General features: G+C 37.1%; 1 protein-coding gene across 1 annotated transcript in view; it reads left to right on the top strand.

Annotated features, from left to right (window-relative positions):
- LOC141434423 (uncharacterized) overlaps nucleotides 1–7,513 on the top strand; it is a 16,309-nt gene extending 8,796 nt beyond the window's left edge. Inside the window, 5 exon segments of the mRNA XM_074096839.1 lie at nucleotides 536–563; nucleotides 566–586; nucleotides 589–674; nucleotides 6,004–6,126; nucleotides 6,872–7,513. Of these exon segments, the coding sequence (XP_073952940.1) occupies nucleotides 536–563; nucleotides 566–586; nucleotides 589–674; nucleotides 6,004–6,126; nucleotides 6,872–6,988 (375 nt within the window). The 3' untranslated portion in view covers nucleotides 6,989–7,513.
- Nucleotides 7,514–25,618: the final 18,105 nt, after the last annotated feature.

The raw sequence follows: 25,618 nt of genomic DNA, 5'->3' as shown, positions 1-25,618 counted from the left end.
CAATAGAATAAAGTTGAATTCAACAATACAAATTACCTACAGGTAGGTAAATAGTGTACGTAAATTACTGTGACATGCAGTTGCTAATAAAGCATTTTATATCTTAGGTCATACCTACTTAATTAGGTATGTTGTAAAGGTTGAAGCTGTTTTTTTATATGACAGGGCAAAACGAGCAGGTGGTCACCTGATCGAATAGCAATCATGGACATCCGTAACATAAGACAAGATAGGATGTGTTGCTGGCCCTTTGAGAAAAGAGTGTTATAATAAACAACTTCAATATGACTCACATTTATCCCAATTCTACATATTCTGAATAGATTATCAAATCAAAAAGAACACATGATGGTAACACATTGTTTCATTTACTCATAGTATAGTAGTCCGCTGCTAAGAAGTCAATCCTGACATCTTGTCATCCTGGTACTAAATACGTCAATTGTTTATGTTTTTTGACATATTCAGTATGGGAGTAACATATGTCAGAATTGACTTCTTAATGGCGAACTACTACAACAATATTTTTTTACAGAGAAGCCATGGAGCTATATTGGTATATGATTATCGGAACCAAAGACTCTAGCTAACTAAAAGAGTGGGTCGAAGAATTGCAAGTCTACTCCACTAAGAAGAACATTGTCTGTCTAGTTGTTGGAAATAAAATTGACAAGGTAGTATTGGATGAATCCAAAAACATAAATTATTATGCAATTCATATATCGTCCCCTTACGACCAGAATCGCTTAAAGTCACTTTTGGGGCAAAACTGAGTTAAATATATCGTTAGAATGTACTTTCCAAGATCTACATGCTGTTGAAACCCGTTTTACTGTACGATACTCCAATACCGAGTTACGTTTTTCTTAAGCTCACTTAAAGCCGATTTTTAAGAAAATCAACACCAAAAACAACTACGCGTTGGTTAAACAGCATTTTTTTTTTATTTTACAACAGCAAAAATATTTTAATGTCAAACAAGCGATTTTGAATGTTAAGATTTCAATAAAATGCAATTGAGTACTGCCTAAAAGTGCTAAAATAATGTTAGTAGGTTTCGCCTGTTGAGCATTACTTTATATTTCAATTATTGCAACAGCGAAAACAAACAAATATAATATAGGCGATATTGCTTGTAACATTGTTTGCTTCGACCATAAGAAGCGCTACAGCCAAAATCGCTTAAGTATCGCTTAGACGTTTCGCGCTGTATTGTAAGTAGTGTGCACTTTGTGTAGGCTAGCTTAGTCGGTTCGTACACGCTTGAAAGCACGATTCATAATAAGTAATTTTTAAAAACTTATTTAGGTAATTATAGATCTGTTCACTAACGAAAGTCTGCCCTCCACATTCTATAATTGTAATTGTACCTAAACGTATCCGTACGACAAGTCTATGTGTGGTAGCTCGAACTTGTCCTCGTGGCTTCAGTCGCAAGCGTACCGTCAGTCACGCACACTAAGACTAAGACAATGTGTAAGTACTTAAGAGGTTTTCTCGTGTACATTAATAATTAGCTGTGGAGGGCGCGCCTTCGTGAGTGAACAGATCTATGTATAACAGCGATTCACTTGCCGTAATTTAACAGTGTTTTTCTTTCAGGTGACGATAAGGAGCATGGATATTCAGGTTTCGATGAACTAAATAAGCCGCGTATCCACTAGAGGCAGCCTCGGGCCGAGCGGCTGCCTCGCTCCGAGCCGCGCAAGTGGAGACGCTGCCAAAGGCACGGCTCAGACTGAGGCTCCTTTGAGCACGGTCAAAAAACCGACCAAATATGGCTCGGCTCGCGGTGCTCGGCCTGAGGCTGCTCTAATGGATACGCGGCTATAGAAAAAACATAACCCAGATCAACAGACCGTCAAAATGAACCGTGATTGTCATTTAGATAACCTACTTATTTACTACTTCGTATCGTAGGTACGTCGTATCAATGAAAAGCTTATCACGGCATAAAACATTTACGTAGTCACACATTTTCATTGTTCTTGGCTTAGGTAATATTAATTATCCATGGCTGGTTTGAGTAGCCACAGCTAAGACAAGCAGTGATGAAGAAGAAGACTGATGATTATTACCATTAAGGTTATTTTTCATCACTGCTTGTCTCAGCTGTGACTACGTCCGGCACACGCTCAATAACGTCTTCCACAGCCAGTGCAACCAGCCATGGTGAATCTCCGGTAATAACATTTTTTTGTAAAAGTCATTAAATTTTTTTTTTTTTAGCTGCGCTTATTGACAGTGGATTAGTATATAGCTTTTTTAATGCAGGTAGTTTAATTCCTCTACTGAAAGAGGTTCAACAGAGTTTGGATTCGATTTTCTGTTGCCTTGTCTTGTTCGACGATTGGTTTGCAAAGTTACAGGCCTGGTATCAAAACTCAAAAAGTCAGACGACATGTCGTAATTGATAAAAATATTACCTATACAAATATTAAGCCAAAAACAATGAAAATGTGTGACAACGTAAATGTTTATGCCGTGATAAGCTATTAATTGATACGACGTACCTAAGATACGAAGTAGTAAATGTAGTAGGTATCTAAATGACACTCGCGGTTCAGTTCGACGGTCTGCTGGATCTGGTTATACCTATGTTTTTCTATTTAGTTCATCAAAACCTGAATATCCATGCTCGTTATCGTTTTGATGAAGAAGAAGACTGATGTTATTACCATTACGGTTCTTTTTTCATGACTGTTTCAGTGGTTACTTGAGCCTTGAGACGCTAAATGCCTTTTATTAAAATGTTTGAATAAATATGTTTTTTGTTGTATGCATGTAATCAAAAGTTCCATAATTAAATGTATTAAGCAGCACATATGATATTAAAGAAATAACGTAATATATCTCACATATACTAGAAATATACTACTATATTTAAGACTTAACTCGCTAGTTTTCATTTATTTATATTTTTGGGCTATTTGGTACCTATTTGTTGAAATAGATTGATGGAACTCTTTCGAAAAATACAAGTTATATGTCTTTGAATGATAAAAACAAAACAGAATAATGCTACATTGCATATAAGATAGAAAAAACAGAAAAAAGCCTAGAGTCAAAACATCTTAGAAAATATTTTGCACTTTAAGCGCGCTTAAGAGGTAAATTCCGATTTGTTTACAGCCAATACCTCTTATTTGCGCTGAGACTTAACTAAAAACTTAAATTGTATAAAACATGTAAGCATTTTAACACTGTATTCGGCGAAAATGCTTCAATATGGACTTAAAATGATAGTTTATCCAATATATCTGCGTAAACTTGCTAGTTTAGAAGATAAAAAAAAAACGTGTCTACAGGCAAAATCGCTTATCTGCAGTACCTTTTGAAGAAAAGCCCTATTTAAACCTACTCGACGCGAGTATAGAGTAAATAACATAGCCCTATCCTATTAAGGGATATTATCTAAATAGAAACACAGAGATGTTTTTAGTATAACTAGCTTTTATAGGTTTTTAGAGCATGCAAACCTTTAAATGCGTTTTTCTCGAAACTACATTTCATGCAGATAAGCGATTCTGGTTGTAAGGGGACGATATCTGTATCCTTACTAATTCCTGTCTGGCTATATGATAGTTTTTTGTCAAAAAAATGTAATAAAATGTAATTGGGCTCCACAGAAACCAGCGTTACTGCACATATTGTGCGGCAACACATGCTGAGTGGAGACCCTTTTTGGTATCCTGCCGTGTCACCTAGTAACATAGTTTAGTGCTAGTTCTAGTCTTAGTTTTTAGGTGGTACTTTATGGAGCCAAAATAAACTTTTTTTCTTTCTTTCTAATACTTCCACAGGTTAGCGATGAAGAAATGCTTGTCAGATGAATTCACAGGCAAAACCTAGTTAAAATAAAAAAAAAACATTGTCATCACATCAGCCTTCGGATGCCCCACTGTGTTGGGCATGCATGCCTCATGAAGATTCAGTTGCTTCGGTTGGAACGGCCTGCATCCACTGTGAACTAGCCTAATGTCTAACAAACTCCGACTACCAATGTTTTCACCTCTTCTTTCAATCATATATTTAGACGACAGATGGCCTAGTGGTAGAGAGCCTGACTACGAAGCTTGAGGTCCCGGGTTCGATTCTCGTGTCGGGGCAGATATTTGTATGAAAAATATGAATGTTTGTTCTCGGGTCTTGGGTGTTAACTATGTATTTAAGTTTGTATCTATCTATATAATTATATTTATCCGTTGCTTAGTACCCATAACACAAGCTTTGCTAAGCTTACTTTGGGACTAGGTCAATTGGTGTGAAATTGTCCCGTAATATTATTTAATTATTTATTTATATAGTACTAGCTTTTGCCCGCGACTTCGTCCGCGTGGAATAGTAACTTTGGAAGTATTTAAAATTTATTTAGATCCCTATTTTGCCAATAATAGCACATATAAACTTCTACGGTTTACTGAAAAATCTATTTGTTTGAAATTCCTTAAGAACTTTCATCCCATATTTTCAAGTAAACAGGTCGAAATTTGAAAACAAATGTTTTTTAGGGTTCCGTAGCTGAAAAGGAAAAAATGGAACCCTTATAGGATCACTTTGCTGTCCGTCGTCCGTCTGTCTGTCAAGACCCTTTATCTCCTAAACGCGCGGAGTATCGGTATCGAGTTGAAATTGAAACCGTAAACTCAGGTCAATAGTCCCGAAAGCTGTGAAAATCAAAACTTCTAAGTCAAGGCAATCAAAAGCTACAGTCATTAAAAAAGGTATTCCATGTAAATCGCCTTAACAGAAAAAGTTATAGGGTACTTCCAGAAAAATAATTGTAATAATTGTATTTTTTTCTATGTGTACCTATCTGTTTCTGTATCGCTTACTATGTCTGGTGTACAATAAAGAGTCTTTGTATTGTAGGTATTGTAAATAAGAAAAATCTGAAAATTATAGTTTTTCATGTCTGACTGTCTATGTCAATAAGCATCTAAAATGACCCAACATTGCGAACATTTTGCTTGAGCTTAGAAGGCTCTGCTAACACTGCATGATCTCCTCTACTAACATCACCTCTCGCAGGTAAAATTTTTTGAACAAATATCTATTTATCGCTTATCACGTGCCCAAATGCCAAAGTTTCATAAAGAACCATCGATTTATCTTCGACAATGACGATCTTTCATATTCATCCCCTATTTCACCCTCACAGGAAAGTTTTAAAAAACGCGCGAATAAATAATCTATTTATCTCTTATCACGTGCCGAAATGGCAAGTTCATCATCGATAATGACGACCTTCCATATAAATTTTCATATTTCAGCCAGGTCGAATTTTCAAAAAAGCTCAAACAAATATCGATTTTTTCTTATTAAGTGCCTAAATGCCAAGTTTTCATGGTTTTATCTTCGACAGCGACGAACTTCCACCTTATTAACTTCATCCCCTATTTCAACCCCTAAAGCCTCCTTTTTGGCGATAAAAGATAGCCCTATAGTCTTTCTAAGGTCTATTCTATCTCTGTACCAATTTCATCAAAATCGGTTCAGCGGTTTAGGCGTGAAAGCGTAACAGACAGACAGAGTTACTTTCGCATTTATAATATTATAAGTATATTAGTATTATAAGTATAAAGTATCTTATTAAGTGCCTAAATGCCAAGTTTAATGATTTTATCTTCGACAGCGACGAACTTCCACCTTATTAACTTTCATCCCCTATTTCAACCCTTAAAGCCTCCTTTTCGCGATAAAAGATAGCCTATGTTCTTTCCAAGGTCTATTCTATCTCTGTACAAATTTCATCAAAATCGGTTCAGCGGGTTTAGGCGTGAAAGCGTAACAGACAGACAGACAGACAGACAGAGTTACTTGCATTTATAATATTAGTATTTATAGTATGGATAAGATAAGGTAGAAAGAGATAGTCAATCCGATCGCGAATGTCAACGCGTTAGACAATACGGCCTTAGGTCATCTGCCCTCTCGTTGGTGGACGTCCTATGCTGCGGTTCCCGATCTGCAATAAAAAAATAATGTCTTATTTTTTTGCAGCCTCGTCAAGTGACCAGAGAGGCTGGTCAGGAGTTTGCACAAAAGCACAGGATGCTCTTCATTGAGAGCAGTGCCAAGACCCAAGAGGGAATCAGCTTAGCGTTTGAAGAGCTGGTGCAGAAGGTAAGCAGTGTTGGTTCAGTTTCAGGATCGGTACAATTCGCAATAAATAAAAATAAATTATCCATCTGTATTTTTTTTCTATTTTTTTTTTGAGGCTTAAGTGCACCTGTGTGACTTTGCCAGCCTCATTAAAAGACCCGATGGCCACATTCATCAGACACTCCATCTGTTATATACACTTTCATGAACTAAACGTTTTTAGGTGTAGTTTTTTTTTATAATTCGCTGCCTGAACTGGAAATTGAACCAGCCAAGTGGTAAAAAAGTTGTTATTTAAGGACTCAATCATGAGGTTTTTTTTTTTAATGTTTTAAAATAAAAAGTAAGTTTTAAAAATAATAAGCTTGGGTTTGACTAGCATTGTGTCATAAGCTTTTTTTTTTTTTTTTTATTAATTTTTACAATTAGGTGACACAATCGCCAATGCATCAAATATAAATATCATGGTACATACGAGTATTTAGTTATTTATTTTTATTTTACATATATTTTCAGGAAAGTTATTATTGGTGTTAATTTGCCATTTTAGTGGGTATGATTTGGTAGTATAGTGGGTAGGGAATTGTACAAAATCTTTTGAACAAATAATTTTTATTTAATCAAGATTAAAAAAAAAACTTATTTCAGATCACAAGAATCCATTTTTTTTTTGTCAGGAATATTTAAGATATGTACATTCCCTCCTAGTAGCATAGACGTGAGACAGTGTACCCAGCATAACATATAATTTTGATTGTCTTCATAGATAATCGAGACACCAGGCCTCTGGGAGTCCAATCCTTCGTCATCCAACATCCGCATAGGAAACGAGGAGCGACGGGAAGAACAATCGTCGTGCTATGACTACACTTGTACCATCTAAACCACTATGTCTTTGTCATACAATTTTAAAGTACCATTTATAAAATACGTCACCTAATTTTGGGTATTTTTAAAACCATTGTCACACTTTTAGCACGTCTCGGAAACGTTATTTAAAATTTAACGTTTTAACGGTTCTTTGTGCATTTCTTTCGGAAATACAAAGAAACTAGAACTAAATCGACGTTTTAAAAAACTTTAATTTGTTGTCTATCTACTGACGCAAATTTAGTTTTGCAATTCTGTTTTTTTTTCAGTCTAACAGTAGGTACCGTTGGGCGCGAACGCATCGAAGAGCTAAAAAGACGGTTAAATTTAATTTTGTTTGTGTGACGTATTTTATGAATGACCATCAAAGTTACTTTTGAAATCTTTCAATCAAAAAAAAATATTTTTGACATGTATGTTCTGGATTGACAGCTGTCAAATTTTCATATTTAATACAAATGCGTCTGAATTGTGTCTATTTGTACAAAATGCTAAATAAATGCACTAATTTAAGGTTTTGTTGTGTGGTATTTTTAAATGGGATCGTTTTAATTTTATACCTACTATATTCACGATTTAATATATTCGGTACAGTTGCTAGCAATCATCATCATCATCCATCATCATCAAATATGTTCCGTTATAAAATGTTTTGTGGGTGAAATGCTGCCTACAGTTTGATAGGCCCTTTAAAGTGAATTAAAAATCAGAATTTTATAACCGATAGCGTTTCTTAACCTGTGGTCGCGGACCCTGGGTCCACGAGTATGTGTATGGGGGTCCGCCGTCTTATCTATAGACATTTGAATTAATAAAAATTGACCTAAATTTATTCCTGTTTTTTATTAAGTTGGTCCTTGAAATCATGCTTGATTGTCTAGGGGTCCGCGGACTGAAAAAGGTTAAGAAACGCTGACCTAGATAAATATTGGGTAGAGATAATTCGAAATCGACATGTTCACAAAGTTTATATATTATTTAAAAGCGACTGGATGACCTAACGACGTTGTTTTCATTATAAGAATATTGAATATTGGTAATTGTAATAAAAAAATGACATGAGCAGCTTCCTTTAACCCTTTGAACGCCAAGAACACCTAAAGGTGTCATGTGCGGTTGTGTTAGCCACGTCAGCAACGCCTAAAGGTATCAAGGCTAAGGTGTACTTCGATCATGAATAAAATCAATTTGGATTTTATTTTTATTTTTAGTCGATCATTTGATATTTTAAAATTATGGCGCGCAATAGTAGGTATTTGGCGGGTGACTGATTAACATATTCAAATTGAAAGGCTGGTATACTAAACAGACTTCAGTTCCAGTGATTCTTGAAATAAAATGAAACCAAGACTCTTAATATTGGATTATGATTGGTTATTTGGAGTCCTTTTTGTATTTTTTATTTCAACTCCAAATTTGTTACTTTACGGTAAATTTGGATTCGGTGTTTTTTTTTTGTTATTTTCGATATGGTCTTAATATTGGACTATTTGGAACGCGTCTACCTACAGCTACTATACATTTAAAAGCGAGAGTGGCTTATAAGTGTTAAGATTATTTCTAGCATTTATCATGCATATAAGGTTTTGTGATGATGGGACGGGCAGGCCACGTCAGCCGTATGGAACCAATAGGTGGGCTGAAATAGCCACAGACTGGATACCACAAAATGGACTTCGGCGGCGTGGCAGACCAGGCGTCGATGGCGGGACGATCTGGACGCCTTTCTTCGCAGCTTTTTTTTTTTTTTTTTTATTCGACTGGATGGCAACGAGCAAGTGGGTCTCCTGATGGTAAGAGATCACCACCGCATAGACTATGCAACACCAGGGTATTGCAGATGCGTTGCCAACCTAGAGGCCTAAGATGGAATACCTCAAGTGCCAAGTTATTTCACCGGCTGTCTTACTCTCCACGCCGAAACACAACAGTGCAAGCACTGCTGCTTCACGGCAGGATTAGCGAGTAAGATGGTGGTAGCAATCCGGGCGGACCTTGCACAAGGTCTACCACCTGCAGCTGGTCAGAGATCGCCCAAGAAACGGTAGAGTGGAGGACATGGGGGGAGGCCTTTGCCCAGCAGTGGGACACCTCTACAGGCTTCTAAATAATAATACCTATAATCCGATAAGGCGGCGTTTCCACCAGAGATGAACGAGGTAACAAAGCGGTGCGAAGGCTGTGTCTACCACAGATGTGCGAGGTGTTCAGAAGTCAATGTCCTGTATTTACCTACTTCACTTTTCATACGTCTACGCTCGGCGGTCGCTGTATATAAAGTTGTCAATTATGGCTTATGGTTATGAACCAAAAACCTATCGTGGTAGTGGCACTCGTATCTAGTTGTTTAATTTATTGTTGAGAATGAAACGGGAAGAATGGAAATATAAATTAATAACTAAAATATTTTAATTTTAATGTCACAGAAAATATCTTGCGACGATTTCGTTATTGGCGAAATTCACGATTATTTAATTGAAACAACCGTCCACTGAACAGTTATACTTAATAACTTTTTTTGTTGCTCCATTATTGCACAAAAAAGTTCACAGACGCGTGTCTCAAACGGATGGCACTCGCGCTCGCACTGGTCCCAACCGGTCCGAGATATCGTGTCCGTGAGCAGTGTCTATGTGTGCGTTGCTCGAGCGCACTTGTAGGGAGATTGATTTCTGGTGGTGCGGTGAAAGGGGGGGAGCTGGCTCTACAGTGACTGAGTTGTAAGTACCTAGTTAGTTACCTCCTTCGCAACACATTCGCACGCATCTTTCCGTTGTTTTGTATGTACAAAAATCTCGCTCCGCTGAGTTATTTCCACTAGCGCTGCGCTGAGCAAAGAGCGTTTCTATTGGCTCATGTCAAACACATTCCTCGTCACGCATGCTCGCACTCTGGTGGATCGCAGCCTTTTCATGAGGCTAGGAAATGCGTCAAACTATCGGCAGGGCTACTACGAAACTCGAAGTTCGTATCGTACCGTCTCGTTCGATCTCGTATTAAACAGTATAAGTGTCAGAGGGACCGCACGACACGAACTTCGAGTTTCGTAGTAGCCCTGCTGGAACCCAGTAATATCGCAGTCTAAAAACCATAGGAAAATGTCTAGTGTAATTCACCCCTGTGATATTTTTGAGTTACTATAAAAAATATAAGATTGGTTTTGGAGTCTTTTTGTTTTTTTTTAAAAAAAAGCAGACTGAAATGTGTGGTGCATGGGAGAAATTTGTGTCTAGACTCCTGTCCAGTGGTGGTGTAGGGGTATGGCACGCAGTACGGAATGCTGAGGACCTGGGTTCAATTACCAGCGCTGGTCTCTTTTTCTGGATTTTTTCTGTGCATCCATGTTTCAGTAGGTACCTATGTATTTTCGTTACTATGAAAAATGTTTCCTGATAAAAAAAAACACAAAATGCAGTAAGTATAGATTTCTCTTTGTATTAGTATATAGCGTTCTTTTATATGCAGTATGTTTTTACTAGTTGGTACTGGACCAAATAAAGTGCTAGCTGGTGGATTTATAAATTGTTTTTTATTTATGTTCCTAGTCGAAATATATCCCTAAGTTTAAAATTTAAGTTTAGGTAGGCCTCCCATAAGATGGACGGAAAAATATAATCACATTTGAAGTCCGTCTAATGTTATAAATGTGAAAGTTTATGAGGATGTTTGTTACCTACTCAATCACGTCTAAACCGCTGAACCGATTTAAATGAAATTCGGTATACAGATAGTTCGAGTCCCGGGGAAGGACATAAGTAGGTAGTATAGTTTTTATCCTGAAAAATTTCATGGTTCCCGCGATAAACGAATACGCGGACGGAGTCGTGGGCAACAGGCTATTATACAATAGCTAATGAATACAATATTGCGCTAACCTCGTGATCAGATTCACCATCTCTTTCTTCCTCGTCTTGTACCGTGTGATAGAAAGTGATGAAAACGATTGATTGTTTAGGATTGGTCCTCATCACGTTTGCAATAAAAAAATCAAAAACCCGACTGCCTTAAAAAATACAAAAAAGAAGAAAACAAGTCTTGTGCTTTGTTAAGTAGCTAACTTAAAGTTCAACAGTCGGGACATTAGGTAAGAATTTTTGAGCGTCACGATTTAAATAGGTCCCGACTGTTGAATTTTAAGTTAGCTACTTAAAAAAGTTCTAGCCCACTAGACTTGTTTTCTTCTTTTTAGTATTTTTAAGGCAGTCGGGTTTTTGATTTTTTAAATTTATCGATTTTTTTCACATTTTTCTGTGAAAATGGTATATTAAAACGATTATAACCTATATATTAAGAATGGGCTTATTATTAGCTTTCATTTGATACCCCACTGGATAGGTTTAAATAAAAAGCATTTTTTGAAAACTTACAATTTGGCGCCAAAAATCCGCCATTTTGATTTTTTAAGAATTTCATGTATCGAGTGTCACTCGAGTCATGAAGACGAAACCAATGACGTATCATTCATTAAAATCGGTTCAGCCGTTGAGTGGTTACAAGAGGACATAGGAATAGACATATGTACATACATAGTTACATACATACATACATAAGTACATACGTGTCAAACACAAAACCAAGGAGTAAAAACGCAACGGAAATGCAAAAACTATTTATCTAACTCGTATTTTTATCTATCAAATTGATACTGTATTTTTAAGGTATTCATCCGTGAATATCGAATCATTCGTTCGTTTGACCACCTTTTCCGCTGTCACTATGAATATAATGCAAAATAAACGTGTTTTCCTGTTGTACAGACATGGTCAGCCAGCAAGAAGTGGGTGCGTGTGGTGGAGCATCGATTTAGAATACCTAAATCTAAAGAATATCTAAATCGATGGGGTGGAGTCATAACCTAACCTAACCAACAAAAGTTGGAAAACCCCGACATTATCCTTTTAAAGTTTAATACCTCAAAAACGGCTGAGCCGATTTTGATAACACATCTAAGAACCATCGCTAGAAAACCTGCTTTCCAATAAAAAACCGCATTCAAATCTAGTTGTAGTTCCCACGCGGGCTCAGTGCGGATTGGAAACTTCACACACACCATTGAATTACTTAATTACTTCACAGATTTGTGCAAGTTTCCTCACGATCTTTCCTTTCACCGTAAAGCTCGTGGTAAATTTCAAATGTAATTTCGCACATAAATTTCGAAAAAGTCAGAGGTGCGGGCCGGAGTTTGAATCCACGAACCTCTGCTTGAGAGGCGATAGGTCAAACCACTAGGCCACCACGGCTTAAGGCACAATACAATTATTTGATGTAAATATATTTATGCAGGTGGTAGGACCTTGTGCAAGGTCCGCCCGGATTGCTACCACCATCTTGCTCGCTAATCCTGCCGTGAAGCAGCAGTGCTTGCACTGTTGTGTTTCGGCGTGGAGAGTAAGACAGCCGGTGAAATAACTGGCACTTGAGGTATTCCATCTTAGGCCTCTAGGTTGGCAACGCATCTGCAATACCCTGGTGTTGCAGTTGTCTATGGGCGGTGGTGATCTCTTACCATCAGGAGACCCACTTGCTCGTTTGCCATCCAGTCGAATAAAAAAAAAAAAAAAAATATCACTAGCCGTTGCGCGCGACTCCGTCCGCGTAGAATTCGATTTTAACTATCCCGCGGGTACTATGGATCTTTCCGGGATAAAAACTATCCTATGTTCCCCGGGATGCAAGCTATCTGTATACTGAATTTCATCTAAATCGGTTTAGCGGTTTAGACGTGATGAAGTAACAAACAAACAGACTTACAAACTTTCGTAATTACTATAATAATATTATTAAAGGGAATGATATTATTTCCACTAAAAAGGCTGTCACCTATCTGATCCAAGTTAATTTACCGTTACTTTTACAATTTTTACCGGTATAAAAAATTTAACGTTATAAGCTGTTCACATAAAGTTAACGTTAATTTAAAAGAAAAGATTAAAATTACTAAAAAAAAAAGATTACTTCTCACTTTTACATTATCTCTATCATTATCTTTTACATATATTGCTCAATCAGAAGATTTGTATATGCTATTAAATCTACTCAACAACGATAAATATGTATGTGCTATGTAATTCGTATCAAAAAATAATTAAGAATTGCTATTTTTACGGATTATATTATTATTATGCATTCACGATTATAATTTTGATCCCGACGTTTTGAGTCCATTTCAAGTCCCATGGTCACGGAAAAACTAAAATCAAAAATTACCGTTTTTTTTTTATTTAACTGGATGGCAAACGAGCAAGTGGGTCTCCAGATGGTAAGAGATCACCACCACCCATAAACATCTGCAACACCAGGGGTATTGCAGATGCGTTGCAGTAATGTTACTTTTTAACGTTATAATAATGTGAATTGGGTAACGTTAACAAGCCCTACTATTAGCTACTATGTAAAGAAAATTTACCGTTATCAAGTAACGTTAATTGGGTACCGTTACCATAATGTTAATTTATCAAGTAACGTTATAATTACCGGTACAAGGTATTTTTACGAACTTACCGTTACGTACCGTTACTTATAATGTGAATTTGGTAACGTTAACAAGCCCTGTTTCCCAATACAACAAATCTACAATAAATCTGGCCAAAAAAATCTCGCGCACCCAAAATCACCATTCATTCCGAAACACGTTTATCATCCGATTTCGCGCTCAAACGTACACGGACGTATTCAACCTCAAAAATCGTGTCTATCTTATATAAATCATTTGAAAAGCATCCTCGGTGTATTTGTCAAAGTTTCCTTGAGTTTCTGACTGATCGGCCCTCATTAACAGGGAGCCTGGGCCATTGAGGGCAGGCTTATTTGTATGAGGCCTGATAAATGGGAATGTCTGAGGCACTCTATCATAATGTACAAGCTAATGTAAGTGGACGGTGGGAGGGTTTGGTGTTTCTTGGCAGTGTTGCCACCTCAGATATTTTTTTTACCCTAACGCTACGCGAAATTACCCTAAACTAGGCATATTAAATATATTGACCCGGACACTCACGTCTTAAATCGAGTTTAGCCCGACATGTTTATGTGAGTTATCCGGGTCAATATATTAAATATGAGTGAGTCAGTCAAAATATCGTTATTCAATTTAGGCTATAACAAGCACTTATGAATGTCGAAAAAAAATCTACCACCGGTTTGGAAAAACCTCTGTTGAGAATAATCCGGCAAGAAACTCAACGAGGTAGGTATATTTTCTCTCTCTGAGTCTCACGGTAGTTTCATGTTCTAAATTAGGCACTTTTATTTATTTTTACCTAAGCAAATAAATGCGATTTATTAATAAACAAATAGCTGAACTACTACACCGCTTCGAAACATTCTTGGGATGCATCCATAATAGTCTTGGCTTCTATGTCATCTGCAGTATTTTTTTCTTGATATCGTACGTATATTTCATTCGAAAACTTACCCTAAAAAATACCCTAATTAATTTTCTACCCCAAAAATACCCTTGAACGCGTAAAAATACCCTGACTTCAGGGTAAAATACCCTAAGGTGGGGACACGCTTGGTGGAATGTTGAGGTAACCTAGTTTCTGTCATGGAAAGTTGTTGCGATAGCTATAGTTTCACTCGTGATCAGGGCTTTAAATACCGTTAAAAAGTGGTAACGTTACCAACTGTCAAACCGATTTAACTAATGATAATTAACGATTTACCGTTACTTATACAACTTTTTACCGTATAAAAAATTTCACAGCTATTCTTAGTTAATTCAAAAGTATCGTTAAATCAAACGGTATTTATATTACTATTTACCGGTAAGCTTGATTGAGATTATCCTCATTTATCGAGCGAGTATGCACGCGCTAAACACTGGTAGCATAGCAAAAATTACCGATAGTGTTACTTCGGTATCGTTATAATAATGTGAATTGGGTAACGTTAACAAGCCCTACAATGTAAAGTAAATTTACCGGTAAAAATAACGGTAATTAGGTAACGGTAAATAATGTTAAGTTATCAATTAACGTTAAATTTTAATACCGGTACTAGGTATTTTTATGATTTTTACCGTTATTTAACGTTACTTATAGTGTGAATTTGGTAACGTTAACAAGCCCTGCTCGTGATTTTCACTTATAGTTAAAATACAACGGGACTCACTCGTGATTACTCGTGTTTTCGCGTGATAAGTCCCGTTTGTGGTATTTTGACTGAGCGATAATTTCCGAGTACTGCCTTTTCGCAACGTAACGTTTGGCAACCTGTTTCATTTCGCAACTTTTCATTTCGCAAACTCTAAAGCTGTAAATATTTCAGGATTTATTTCAGAGCCATCGTGTAGAACCCTTTAGGTTAGGTTTGGTTAGTTTTATAAAAAATCTTCACTGTTTCAGAAATACTAAACGGTTGGGAAATGAATAGTTGCGAAATGAAACAGGTTGCCAAACGTTATTCGCCGAAACATTAGTAAATAGTTGTTCTTGAGAAACCATTCGACAGCGCGATAGTTCTATCGAAAATATAGTCAATACTATCGATACTATCGATTAATGAAAAATAAGTATTACTATTGCTAAAATCAATAGTAAGTACCTAGGGATAAGTCCGCCTTTGTACTTAACACTACTTTTTTCTGTAACCTTTTTAGTTTTCCTTTTTGTACAATAAAGATTATAAACAAACAAACAATAGTATCGATACTATCGATAGTTTTGCTCTATCAGTAGTCGAACATTAGCAAAACTATCGATACGATAAACTATCGCTATCGCAACGACACTAATGGAAAGGGACAGAGCTTTAGGAGAGTATTATAAATTTGACGCTAATGTATCTCTGTCTGTTGTGGCTTTATAGCTCTCAAACGAATCGACCGATTTCGATGGACCTGGGCCCTCGTGGGCGGTAAGGACTTTGGGTCTAAAGTTTCTTGCCGGATTCTTCTTTTAAATTGTTTTTTCCGAACTAGTGATAGGGTTTTACTGTCATCATCTCCTCCTAGCCGTATTCGGCTACAGCGACTATTTCCTAACGCTGAGAGCGTAGCTGATGCGCTCTCGAGGTCGGCTGACATACAAATTGAGATTTTAACGCGTACGCGATCGTGACGTATTTTGTAACCGAAAACTTACACTAAGGGCACAGTATGCTTAGTGTATTTTCCCGTTCACAGGATACGTCTCGATCGCGTTCGCGTTAAAATCTCAATTTGTATGGAAACACGGACAGCGCCTCTAGCGGGAAGTTTGCGCAACAACTTTTGTGAGTGTAGGTTTGCTATGTAAACTATTTCGTCCGCGTATCGTAACGAAAACGGTGCCCTTTAAGTTTTCGGTTACAAAATACGTATCGATCGCGTTCGCGATAAAATCTCAATTTGTATGGAAACACGAACAGCGCCTCTAGCGGAATGTTTGCGATGTTCGTGTTCCCATACAAATTGAGATTTTAACGCGAACGCGATCGAGACGTATTTTGTAACTGAAAACTTACACTAGGGGCACGGGTGACGACGCCGCACCGTGGACATGTGGCGGCTACGTATCGACGATCGAACGCTCGATTTACGTCTTCGAATAGTAAACGAACGTTTTGTGAAAACGCCACACTAGAGGCACAGTTCTCAACGGCGTCTAGTCTCAAAACTACCTACTTTACCATCCACCGTATGCCTCCATTGCGACCGGTCTTCGGCCAGATCAATGTTGGCCCTCTTCATATGGCGTTTAAGCACGTTCTTGTACCTCAGGAACTGCTACTGCTGCTGCTTTTATTGTACGTTTGTCTATTTAAATTAAGGTTTGAATTAAGAGTCAAATTGTAACACACCTTTTTTGGTATTTCGAACACAAATGGTCAAAAAATACTTACATTTATTAGCGGTATTTATTATGTTTTTACTATATGAAACTTCGAAAAGGTGAAAAATCCCTGACATTGTTATTAGTGCAATATCTCAAAAACAGCTGAACCGATTTTTATTACTTCGCACGCGTAAATCTTAATTTAATTAGATACAGCAGTTAAAGTGTAATTCCAAGATTTTACGAATTCCCGTGAGAATTCCTTAAAATGACATCGTGGTTTTCACTGCATTAAAAACAAGCATGCGAAATTTCATGACTAAGCCCAGCGGTTGTTAATTCGAGATTTTTAACCCTATCTCGTGGCAATATCGATATCGGGATAAAAAGTAGCATATGTGTTATTCCAGATGTCCAGCTATCTACATACTAAATTTCATCCAATTCCGTCCAGCCGTTTCAGCGTGAAGGAGTAACAAACATACACACGTACAAACTTTCGCATTTATAATAAAAGGTAGGATAGCTAAGAAATATCTTACAGAAAGTCGATTTCACGTAAAAAAACAAACGTATAACACCCTCTTTTAGCGTCGGGGGTTAATAAACTACAGTTAGCATAAACTACAATAACAGATTGTACAAAAAGAGCATAAAACGAGCCATTTTACCCGAGACTTTCAAATAGCCGTCCGAGCCGGTACGGCGAGGGTGGATAGACACGTCGAGGGGAAAATAGGTTTAATGCTCGAGTTTTACACTGCTTTTCACTTCGAGGGCAAGGAAATGAAATAGCAACAGTGGAAAAAATCGTTCACTTACTATTATATTATATTATTCCTTTTATTGCTCACGCATTACTATTATAATTATATATTTTTTTAGTTTTATTGATCTATTTTGATTGATTTGATTGATTTTTAGTTTTATATAAATTAAAATTATTAAAAAATATATTATGTAGCAAATTCTTTGTTTGTGGCTGTTTACACCTAATTGCCTTGGCCTTAGACGAAGATTTTAATTTATGCACTAGAGCATAAAAATACATTTTATGTCGCCTAGATCCAGCATAAATCCCAACTTTACGAGCATGAGAAATCAAAACTTTTTTTGTTATTATAATTATAAATATTCGAGACGTTCGACACAAAAACGAACACGCCGCCTGCATCTTGGCCTGTTTCCGCCATCTCGACATGACATTGTATAAGGAAAGTACAGGAATTTTCATATAAACGTTGTAACGGATGATTACAGATAAATCCTCGCTCCGTGAATAAATATGGAGATTGCACGCAGAACCGATTTAAGCGTAAATACGTTTCCGCCGGTTTCTGCTAGATTACACAAGTTGTAATCGATTTAAAAACATCGAGTGATTTACTGGGTTTGATTTTTACGGTGGAACGGGTATACGTTATTAAGTTACATTACAGTTTGTTTGTCTTACTTTGGCTGGATTATCGGACGATGGAAAGCGGTCTTGAACTTTACCTAGACCAGCGATGGCCTACACCAGGGATCACCAAATGGCGGACCGCCAGCCTATTTTGTGCGGACCTTCAATAAACAGTAAATACAAGTTTCTATTGAGTAAATATTTATATCTTAAAAAAAGTCACAATATAAATATGTTTCGTAGTTTATAAATGCATGTAGTTTTATATGTATCGTTAATAGTGTGTAGTATATTTTTACAGCGGTCAGAGGGTCACCAACGGAGCTGGCTGAAAATCAGCGCTGGGGCGTTCTTAACGTCTCAGCATTATGCTGAGCCAGTGCCTGATTCACAACCGCAATGACATATACCATCTTACTACCTATCTATGCTATCCTACTTAATATTATTCTTGTGTCTTGTGTTAGCTTTGTCTTTTGTTTTTGCTTTTTGTGTTGTGAATAAATGTATTTCTTTCTTTCTTTTTTTCTATTTAATAATTCACATTGATATATTAAAACAATCCTTGTTACTTTTTGTAAATAGCATTTATTTTTACTTATTTATTTACTAAATTCAAGAAGAAACGGACCGCGATGGCATTTTTACTTTAAAAATCGGACCCCGAAGAAACTAATTTGTGATGCACACACTTATCTGTCGCAGTTTTCAAACACTTGTTTTTTTTTAACAGTTTTACCCCTTGACGAGTAATTACCCCCAGGTTTGAAACCAATGCCGTAAGAATTCCGTTTTTAAAAGCTTTTTTTTATATTACGGGACAAATTCACACCAATTGACCTAGCCCCAAAGTAAGCTTAGCAAAGCTTGTGTTATGGGTACTAAGCAACGGATAAATATAATTATATAGATATAGATACTTAATTAATATATTAAACACGCAAGACCCGAGAACAAACATTCGTATTTTTCTTACAAATATCTGCCCCGACACGGGAATGGAACCCGGGACCTCAAGCTTCGTAGTCAGGTTCTCTAACCACTAGGCCATCTGGTCGTCACTTGTTTTCATATTCATTTCTTTTTGATGTTTTTACCATTTGGCGGGTAAATCAAAATGTGAATGTGGGCAACGCTCGCAGCTAGAGATAAAAGGAAGATAGTTCCATTTCATACATTATACAGATTGTTAATTTTTAAACCTCTCCAAAAAAGTTAAGTGGACCTCTGCGGTAGGCACAGAGGTCATTGTCTTCTTTCACCTGCCTGGAAACAGTAATACCCCCGAAAAGTTAACACACATCTCGTACTTTTAGACACTCTAAGTATTCCGAACCCGGCTACATGTAAAACCTTTTTCAGGCAAAAACATGAAGCTCCCGGCTTTTTTCAACACGCGCGAACATTATGGTGGCAAATTGTTATGAGTACGATGACATAAAATATTTTCTATGCAAATCAGAGATTCCCTTCATAACTGGTGGGGGAATCGTAAAAATGTTATAAAACCATCTCGGTGTGCGCATTAGGACGCGTCTGTCGGTGCCTGTTGTAATTCTTTTTAGTGGAAAATTGTGGTTTGCGTGTAATCGAGAACGTGTAAAAACTGAACTGAAAACTGGAAACAGGTAAAAAATGTTGTTTATAGCGAAGTACTTTAATAAACTAAAAGAACTAAAAGAATTTCCATGCTCACTCGCGACCTTACAATAGCTAAGCTTATGCAAAATATGCGTGTTCATGCAGTTCCTCCACCTCCACACTGTAAGAACACACACAAATCACACAAACCCATCCATCACCACCACCACACTACACTGACGCGTTTCGAACTCAACCAGAGCTCATCTTCAGAGTGACACAACCGTACACCATACTACCAGGTTGTTAGACTAACGAACCACAACCACCGTTTTAACTTGTCACTGTAACTCCCCAAGTACCCACATACGTTTTATGAAACAAAACAAAACTACCCACAAAGAACTACTTTAGTAAACTGTTACATATCGTTTACGGCAGTACTTCGCTATGCACACAGATACAAATGTCATAATTATAACGGGGGTTAATTAAAACGTATGCCCTGATAACTAAAGAACACGCGGACACGCGGACGAAGTCGCGGGCAAAAGCTAGTTTTAACATAACTAAGAACCATCTCATAATTCCAGGTCGACTTTGATGGACTGATGCTAAATGGGCGCACGTCATGTTGTGAAATTTTGTTTTAAAAAAGGACTAAAATATTTTTTTTTGATTAGCGCACCTTTTTGTAGTCCAAGAGCTAGTATGCGGCCAGCACTATGCTGAGCTGAGACCGCTTCGCAATTTCGCAAATACCTTCTTAATATTCTTAATATTAATATATTAATACTTGTTTATTTTGTGTTGTATGTAATTTGCGAAGTGCGAATAAACATTTCTATGCTATTCTATTTTCTATTCTATTAAATGTTTAAGAATAGGAATAGGTGATTTGGGGGACGTAGAGCAGGACTAATACCCTCAGTAATTGATAGGTAATGGATCGTTTGCAATCATATTTAAGTAAAACCAAGAAAAATAGAGTAACTATGCACTTAGTAAATTGTTTAATACTTTTTTTTAATCACAATCACACTAATAAATATAAGTACGATATAGTACTTTTAATTGGCCCAATATATTATATTATAAAATATAGTGTAGTGTAGTATTATGAATGTAGTATATTAGCTGAATACGGTTGGTTACTTCCACGCCATACCAGATCGACGAAGACCTAGTTTGCCCGATCCAAGCATTTCTCTTTTGTTTTTTTTATGTGTTCTCGGGAAGCATACTTAAGTACCTTTTAGATGCACACTACAAGTAACGCTAATACTTGTAACCATATCTAACAGCTCTTGGATTATAATGCGACCCACATTTCAGATTATAAATAGACATATACGTACGTATGTCCAATTTGAAGCGGTTACATGATCGACTGTGCCAGCCATCAATCAAAATGGGTTAGCCCCAGGACAAATGAGGAGCGCGCTCCCGAGCGATTCATCTTGTATTTATCATTTTTAGAAAGGTGGATATAACGATTTATGGGTTGCTGTGTTGATAAATAAATCGTGGTCCGCTGGGACACGGGATAAATAAGTTGTGGTCACAAATAACACGGCAAATAGTCGTTGTGACGCAGGATTTTCCGGGATCGTTGTTGTCTCTTTCAAAATAAATTATACCATAATTATGTTTATATTAAGAACCTGCCTTCAAATGACATCCTGCTTTTATTCTCTTATTCTAACATAGTCTTAATAATTAAGTACACTTTAGAACATAACATAACTGCTCCATAATCCCGAGGTGGGCGTAAACAGCTGCGACACAGGTTATACTACTGCAGCTGCTTACGATCTAATTATTTTAAAACATGTATGTTAATTATGTTCAATAAAAAATCTTTAAATCTTTTAAATCTCTCTCGACTCATAAGTAGTTTTTCTTTTTAATTTAGGTCCCGTTAGGTACCTCAAAACACCGACATAGCTCAAAGAATATGCAACATTGCCAAATTAGAAAAGATTAAAGGTAAATTAAGAAGAAGACTAATTTAACTACGTAGACAGAACGAGTAAATAAGTAACTAGGTAAACGGACGAAATTACAGCTTTCTAACACTAAAACTCCTTGAGATAAGCTGAGAACAGTCGGACAGAGAATCAGTAATGTTTTTTTGACTACGATTTTTGACTAAGGAACCCTAAACACTTCATTAATCACCTGTTTTACACCTGAAATGATACAAATCCACTTACAAACCTCAAAAAGCCTGCAACAAATCGATACCCCGAAAAAAATCTCAAACAAAGTTCCAGCAAAAAGTTAAGGGCGGGGTGATTGAAAGTGGTATTTTATCTCTACAATTTATAGGGGGTGGTTCGCCCAATTGATAGGGTGCTAACCGCTGCCCAAAAGCCTTAGATAAGGATTATGGTCTTAGCGGAATGCGTGGTTTTTCTGAAAGTTTCCGGAAGGTAGATAAGCGATGCAATTCCAGCGAATACTTTTGGTGGGAGGCGCAAATAAGTAAACAGTTTTCCTATGATGCGTTGATAAATGAGTTGAAGAATTGAAGTGTAGTAAAATTAGATTTGTCTTGAAATAATTGATCTGTTTGACTGTTTGGTTAGTGATGTGTGTTCGATACAGTGTCATCTATAGTTGGTTTGTTGAACTAACTTAACTTTAACGAGAATTAGCAGTTTAAAGCTAATTTTTGCAAATAAATCCCTTAATCAAAAAACAATCTTTTATGTTTTCTTATTTTCTCTTTTATATTCTTTAATATAATGTTTTTGTAAGACGTATTTTATTATTATTTTAAATGATAATAAAACAGATAACTCACGACTGAAATCGCGTTTAGCTCGACATGTTTCGGGCTAAACTCAATTTCAGACGTGAGTTTCCGTTTTAAAATTAGAGTGAGTCTCACGGTAGTTTGATTTTCACATTATTATTATCTAACGATAGCTCACACTATGAGGTTTCATCATGAGTCCTGGTTAATATACTATATATAATTAATTAACATAATCTGTCCAAGATAAGAGCTTTCTGGCACTAAAAGTCTCTAAACTATGGATAGGCGGCCTATAGCGATACTATTTTTGTAGTTAACTAGGTTTCTTGTTGACTATGACTACGAAACCCTATAAAGGCACCTTGACTTGAAGCGACGAGTGGTGAACGGTGAAAATCAGCACTGGGGCCGTCTCAGCATTATGCTGAGCCAGTGTCCGATTCACAACCGCAATGACACATACTGTCTTACTACATATCTATACTATCCTACCTAATAATATTGTTGTGTCTTGTGTAGTGTTATCTATTGTTGTGTTGTGAATAAATACATTTCTTTCTCTCTTTCTTTCTTTTATTTTAAGGCAAGAACGAGAAAGAAACACAATGCCACGGTTTGCGGTTAACCATCCAAAGCAACAGTTATTTAACGCAGTTTTTTAAATCGTTCACTGCAAAATGAATTAACGCTGCCGCCATTACTTTTTAATTAATTCGCAGCTTTGTTTTTTTTAAGCTCAACTGTCTGGATTCTTGAAATTGCGGGGTTGTGAGAAGGAAAGGCTGGGGCCAAATTGTGCATTAAAATGCATAAGTACTAATATAGCAGCGCTGCAGCTCTGGTTACAGGGCTACGGCACATGCTGAGCTGAGTCCTTTTGGCATCACACTACAGCACAATATCTCTTATTTTCCTCTCTTCTCCTATTTATGTTTTTACTGTGTTTTTGTTGTGATGTTTTCTTGTCAATAAATGTTGTGATGTAGTGTGTTTTTCTTGTCAATAAATGTTGTGAGTTTGAGTTTGAATATTGGTTGCAAGATTTGACCCGCACATACATACATACATGTTGAGTAAATAAAAAATAAAAAATGTGAAATATGCCGTGGTGGCCGAGTGGTTTGACCTATGGCCTCTCAAGCAGAGGATCGTGGGTTCAAACCCTGGCGCGCACCTCTGAGTTTTTAAAAATTCATGTGCGGATTTACATTTGAAATTTATCACGAGTTTTACGGTGAAGGAAAACATCGTGAGGAAACTTGCACAAACCTGCGAAGCAATTCAATGGTGCGGTGTGAAGTTCCCAATCTGCACTGGGCCCGCGTGGGAACTACTGCCCAAGCCCTCTCATTCTGAGAGGAGGCCTGTTCCCTGTAGTGGGACGTATATAGGCTGGGATGATGTGAAATATGACGATCGCGCCACGTCCGCGAACAATTTCACGGCAGCGCCCTGATGTGGATTGATGGACTGAGCTAAGGGTCATGTGCTCGGTTTTGCTACATTATAAGTAAGAAAATCATATTTTTGTGTTGATTTTCGTAGGAAATAGGCAAGCACTTGATGGTGATACAGTGTTAAAAATTCCTGTATTTACCATAATTTAACCCATATTAGGGTTACTGATTACTAATGCTATCCATTCCAGCCTATATACGTCGCACTGCTGAGCACAGGCCTCCTCTCAGAACAAGAGGGCTTGGGCCATATAGTTCCCACGCGGGCCCAGTGCGGATTGGGAACTTCACACGCACCATTGATTGCTTCGCAGGTTTGTGCTGGTTTCCTCACGATGATTTCCTTCACCGCAAAGCCCGTGGTAAATTTCAAATGTATAATTTTGACAGCCAGTATCCGGATTTTTTGCCATGTTGTGCGCTGCGATCACTCTGTACCCCCCCACACGCTTTACACATAGCAAATATAGTATCTACAAAATATGGAACCGTTGGTTTGCGAATCTGACTCAAACTTTGCCAGTTGTTCTATATTATTACCTAGTCTGCTCGATCTGAAAGTATTTTACGTTATATTATGTAAAACAATGAAATAAAATGCAGGTAAGTAAATTATTCATAGGAAAGGAAGACAGGAAACCCGTTCGGGAAAAGATATAATGGTAAAAGAATAGCTATAAAATTGTGCGCAATGAAACCTTTTGTTTTAATATATAGGTAAAACTAAGTACAACCTTACTTGATTTGATATTTTTTTCTTGTATACTTATCTAATTAATGTAATGTATAGAATATCAGTATAATAGGTTGATATCTGGCTTAATAGCCAATGTTTTTGTACGCCAACTGGCAAAATACAGTGCAACACGAAGATTCCTGACCAACCGTAGAACGTTCTCACAGTAAGTGTCATAATAAATTCCCTTGTCAAGCAATGCGATGTCACTGTGACTTTTTCTCCGAAAAGGTTCCACGTGGGTCACGATTCAATGAGGGCTATCGTTTTTGTCTCACTAGATGGCGCACTGTTGCGTGAGGTTTTTAAGTATGGCTTTCAAAGTCTGTTATTACCGCTGTGAAAACAAAGTTTGGATTAAAATCATATTTAATACACCTGATATGATGAAACCGTACCATAAAATTATCGAGCATGCCACAGTGTTGCATAGTCCCCGTTTTGTTCGGAAAAAAAGGGAGGTCAAAGATTTCCGAAAAACAAAACTGTCTCAAAACACAGACATTTATTGCCCCGGAACGCATTTATTTGCCATAACTAATTTCAGATATTGCAATTTATTCACAAAAATATTCTAATTATAAATAAACCCGCGTAGCTCAGAGCTCACCCAAAAACTATGAGATTTGACATTTCGGAGAACTCACGCTACACTAGCGCCTCTAGTGGCGAATTCATACGCGATAGCCCTCATTGGTTCAAGTGTACCTAATAAAAATAAACTTTAAAGCCTATGACTAACTGAACAGTGGCCGTCTTATAGCTGATAATGGAGGAGGCCTGTGTCCAACGTATCCATACTAATATTATACTTATATGTGAAAGTGTGTGTTTTTGTATGTTTGTCCGTCTTTCACGTCGAAACGGAGTGACGGATTGACGTGATTTTTGGCGTAGAGATAGTATGTGCCGAGAGTGACTAGGCTACTTTTTATCCGTAAATAATTT

Source organism: Choristoneura fumiferana, chromosome 13 (genome assembly GCF_025370935.1).
Source record: "Choristoneura fumiferana chromosome 13, NRCan_CFum_1, whole genome shotgun sequence".
Lineage (NCBI taxonomy): Eukaryota > Metazoa > Arthropoda > Insecta > Lepidoptera > Tortricidae > Choristoneura > Choristoneura fumiferana.
The sequence above is the reverse complement of the archived record's forward strand: the minus strand, read 5'-3'. Positions and strand labels throughout refer to the sequence as shown.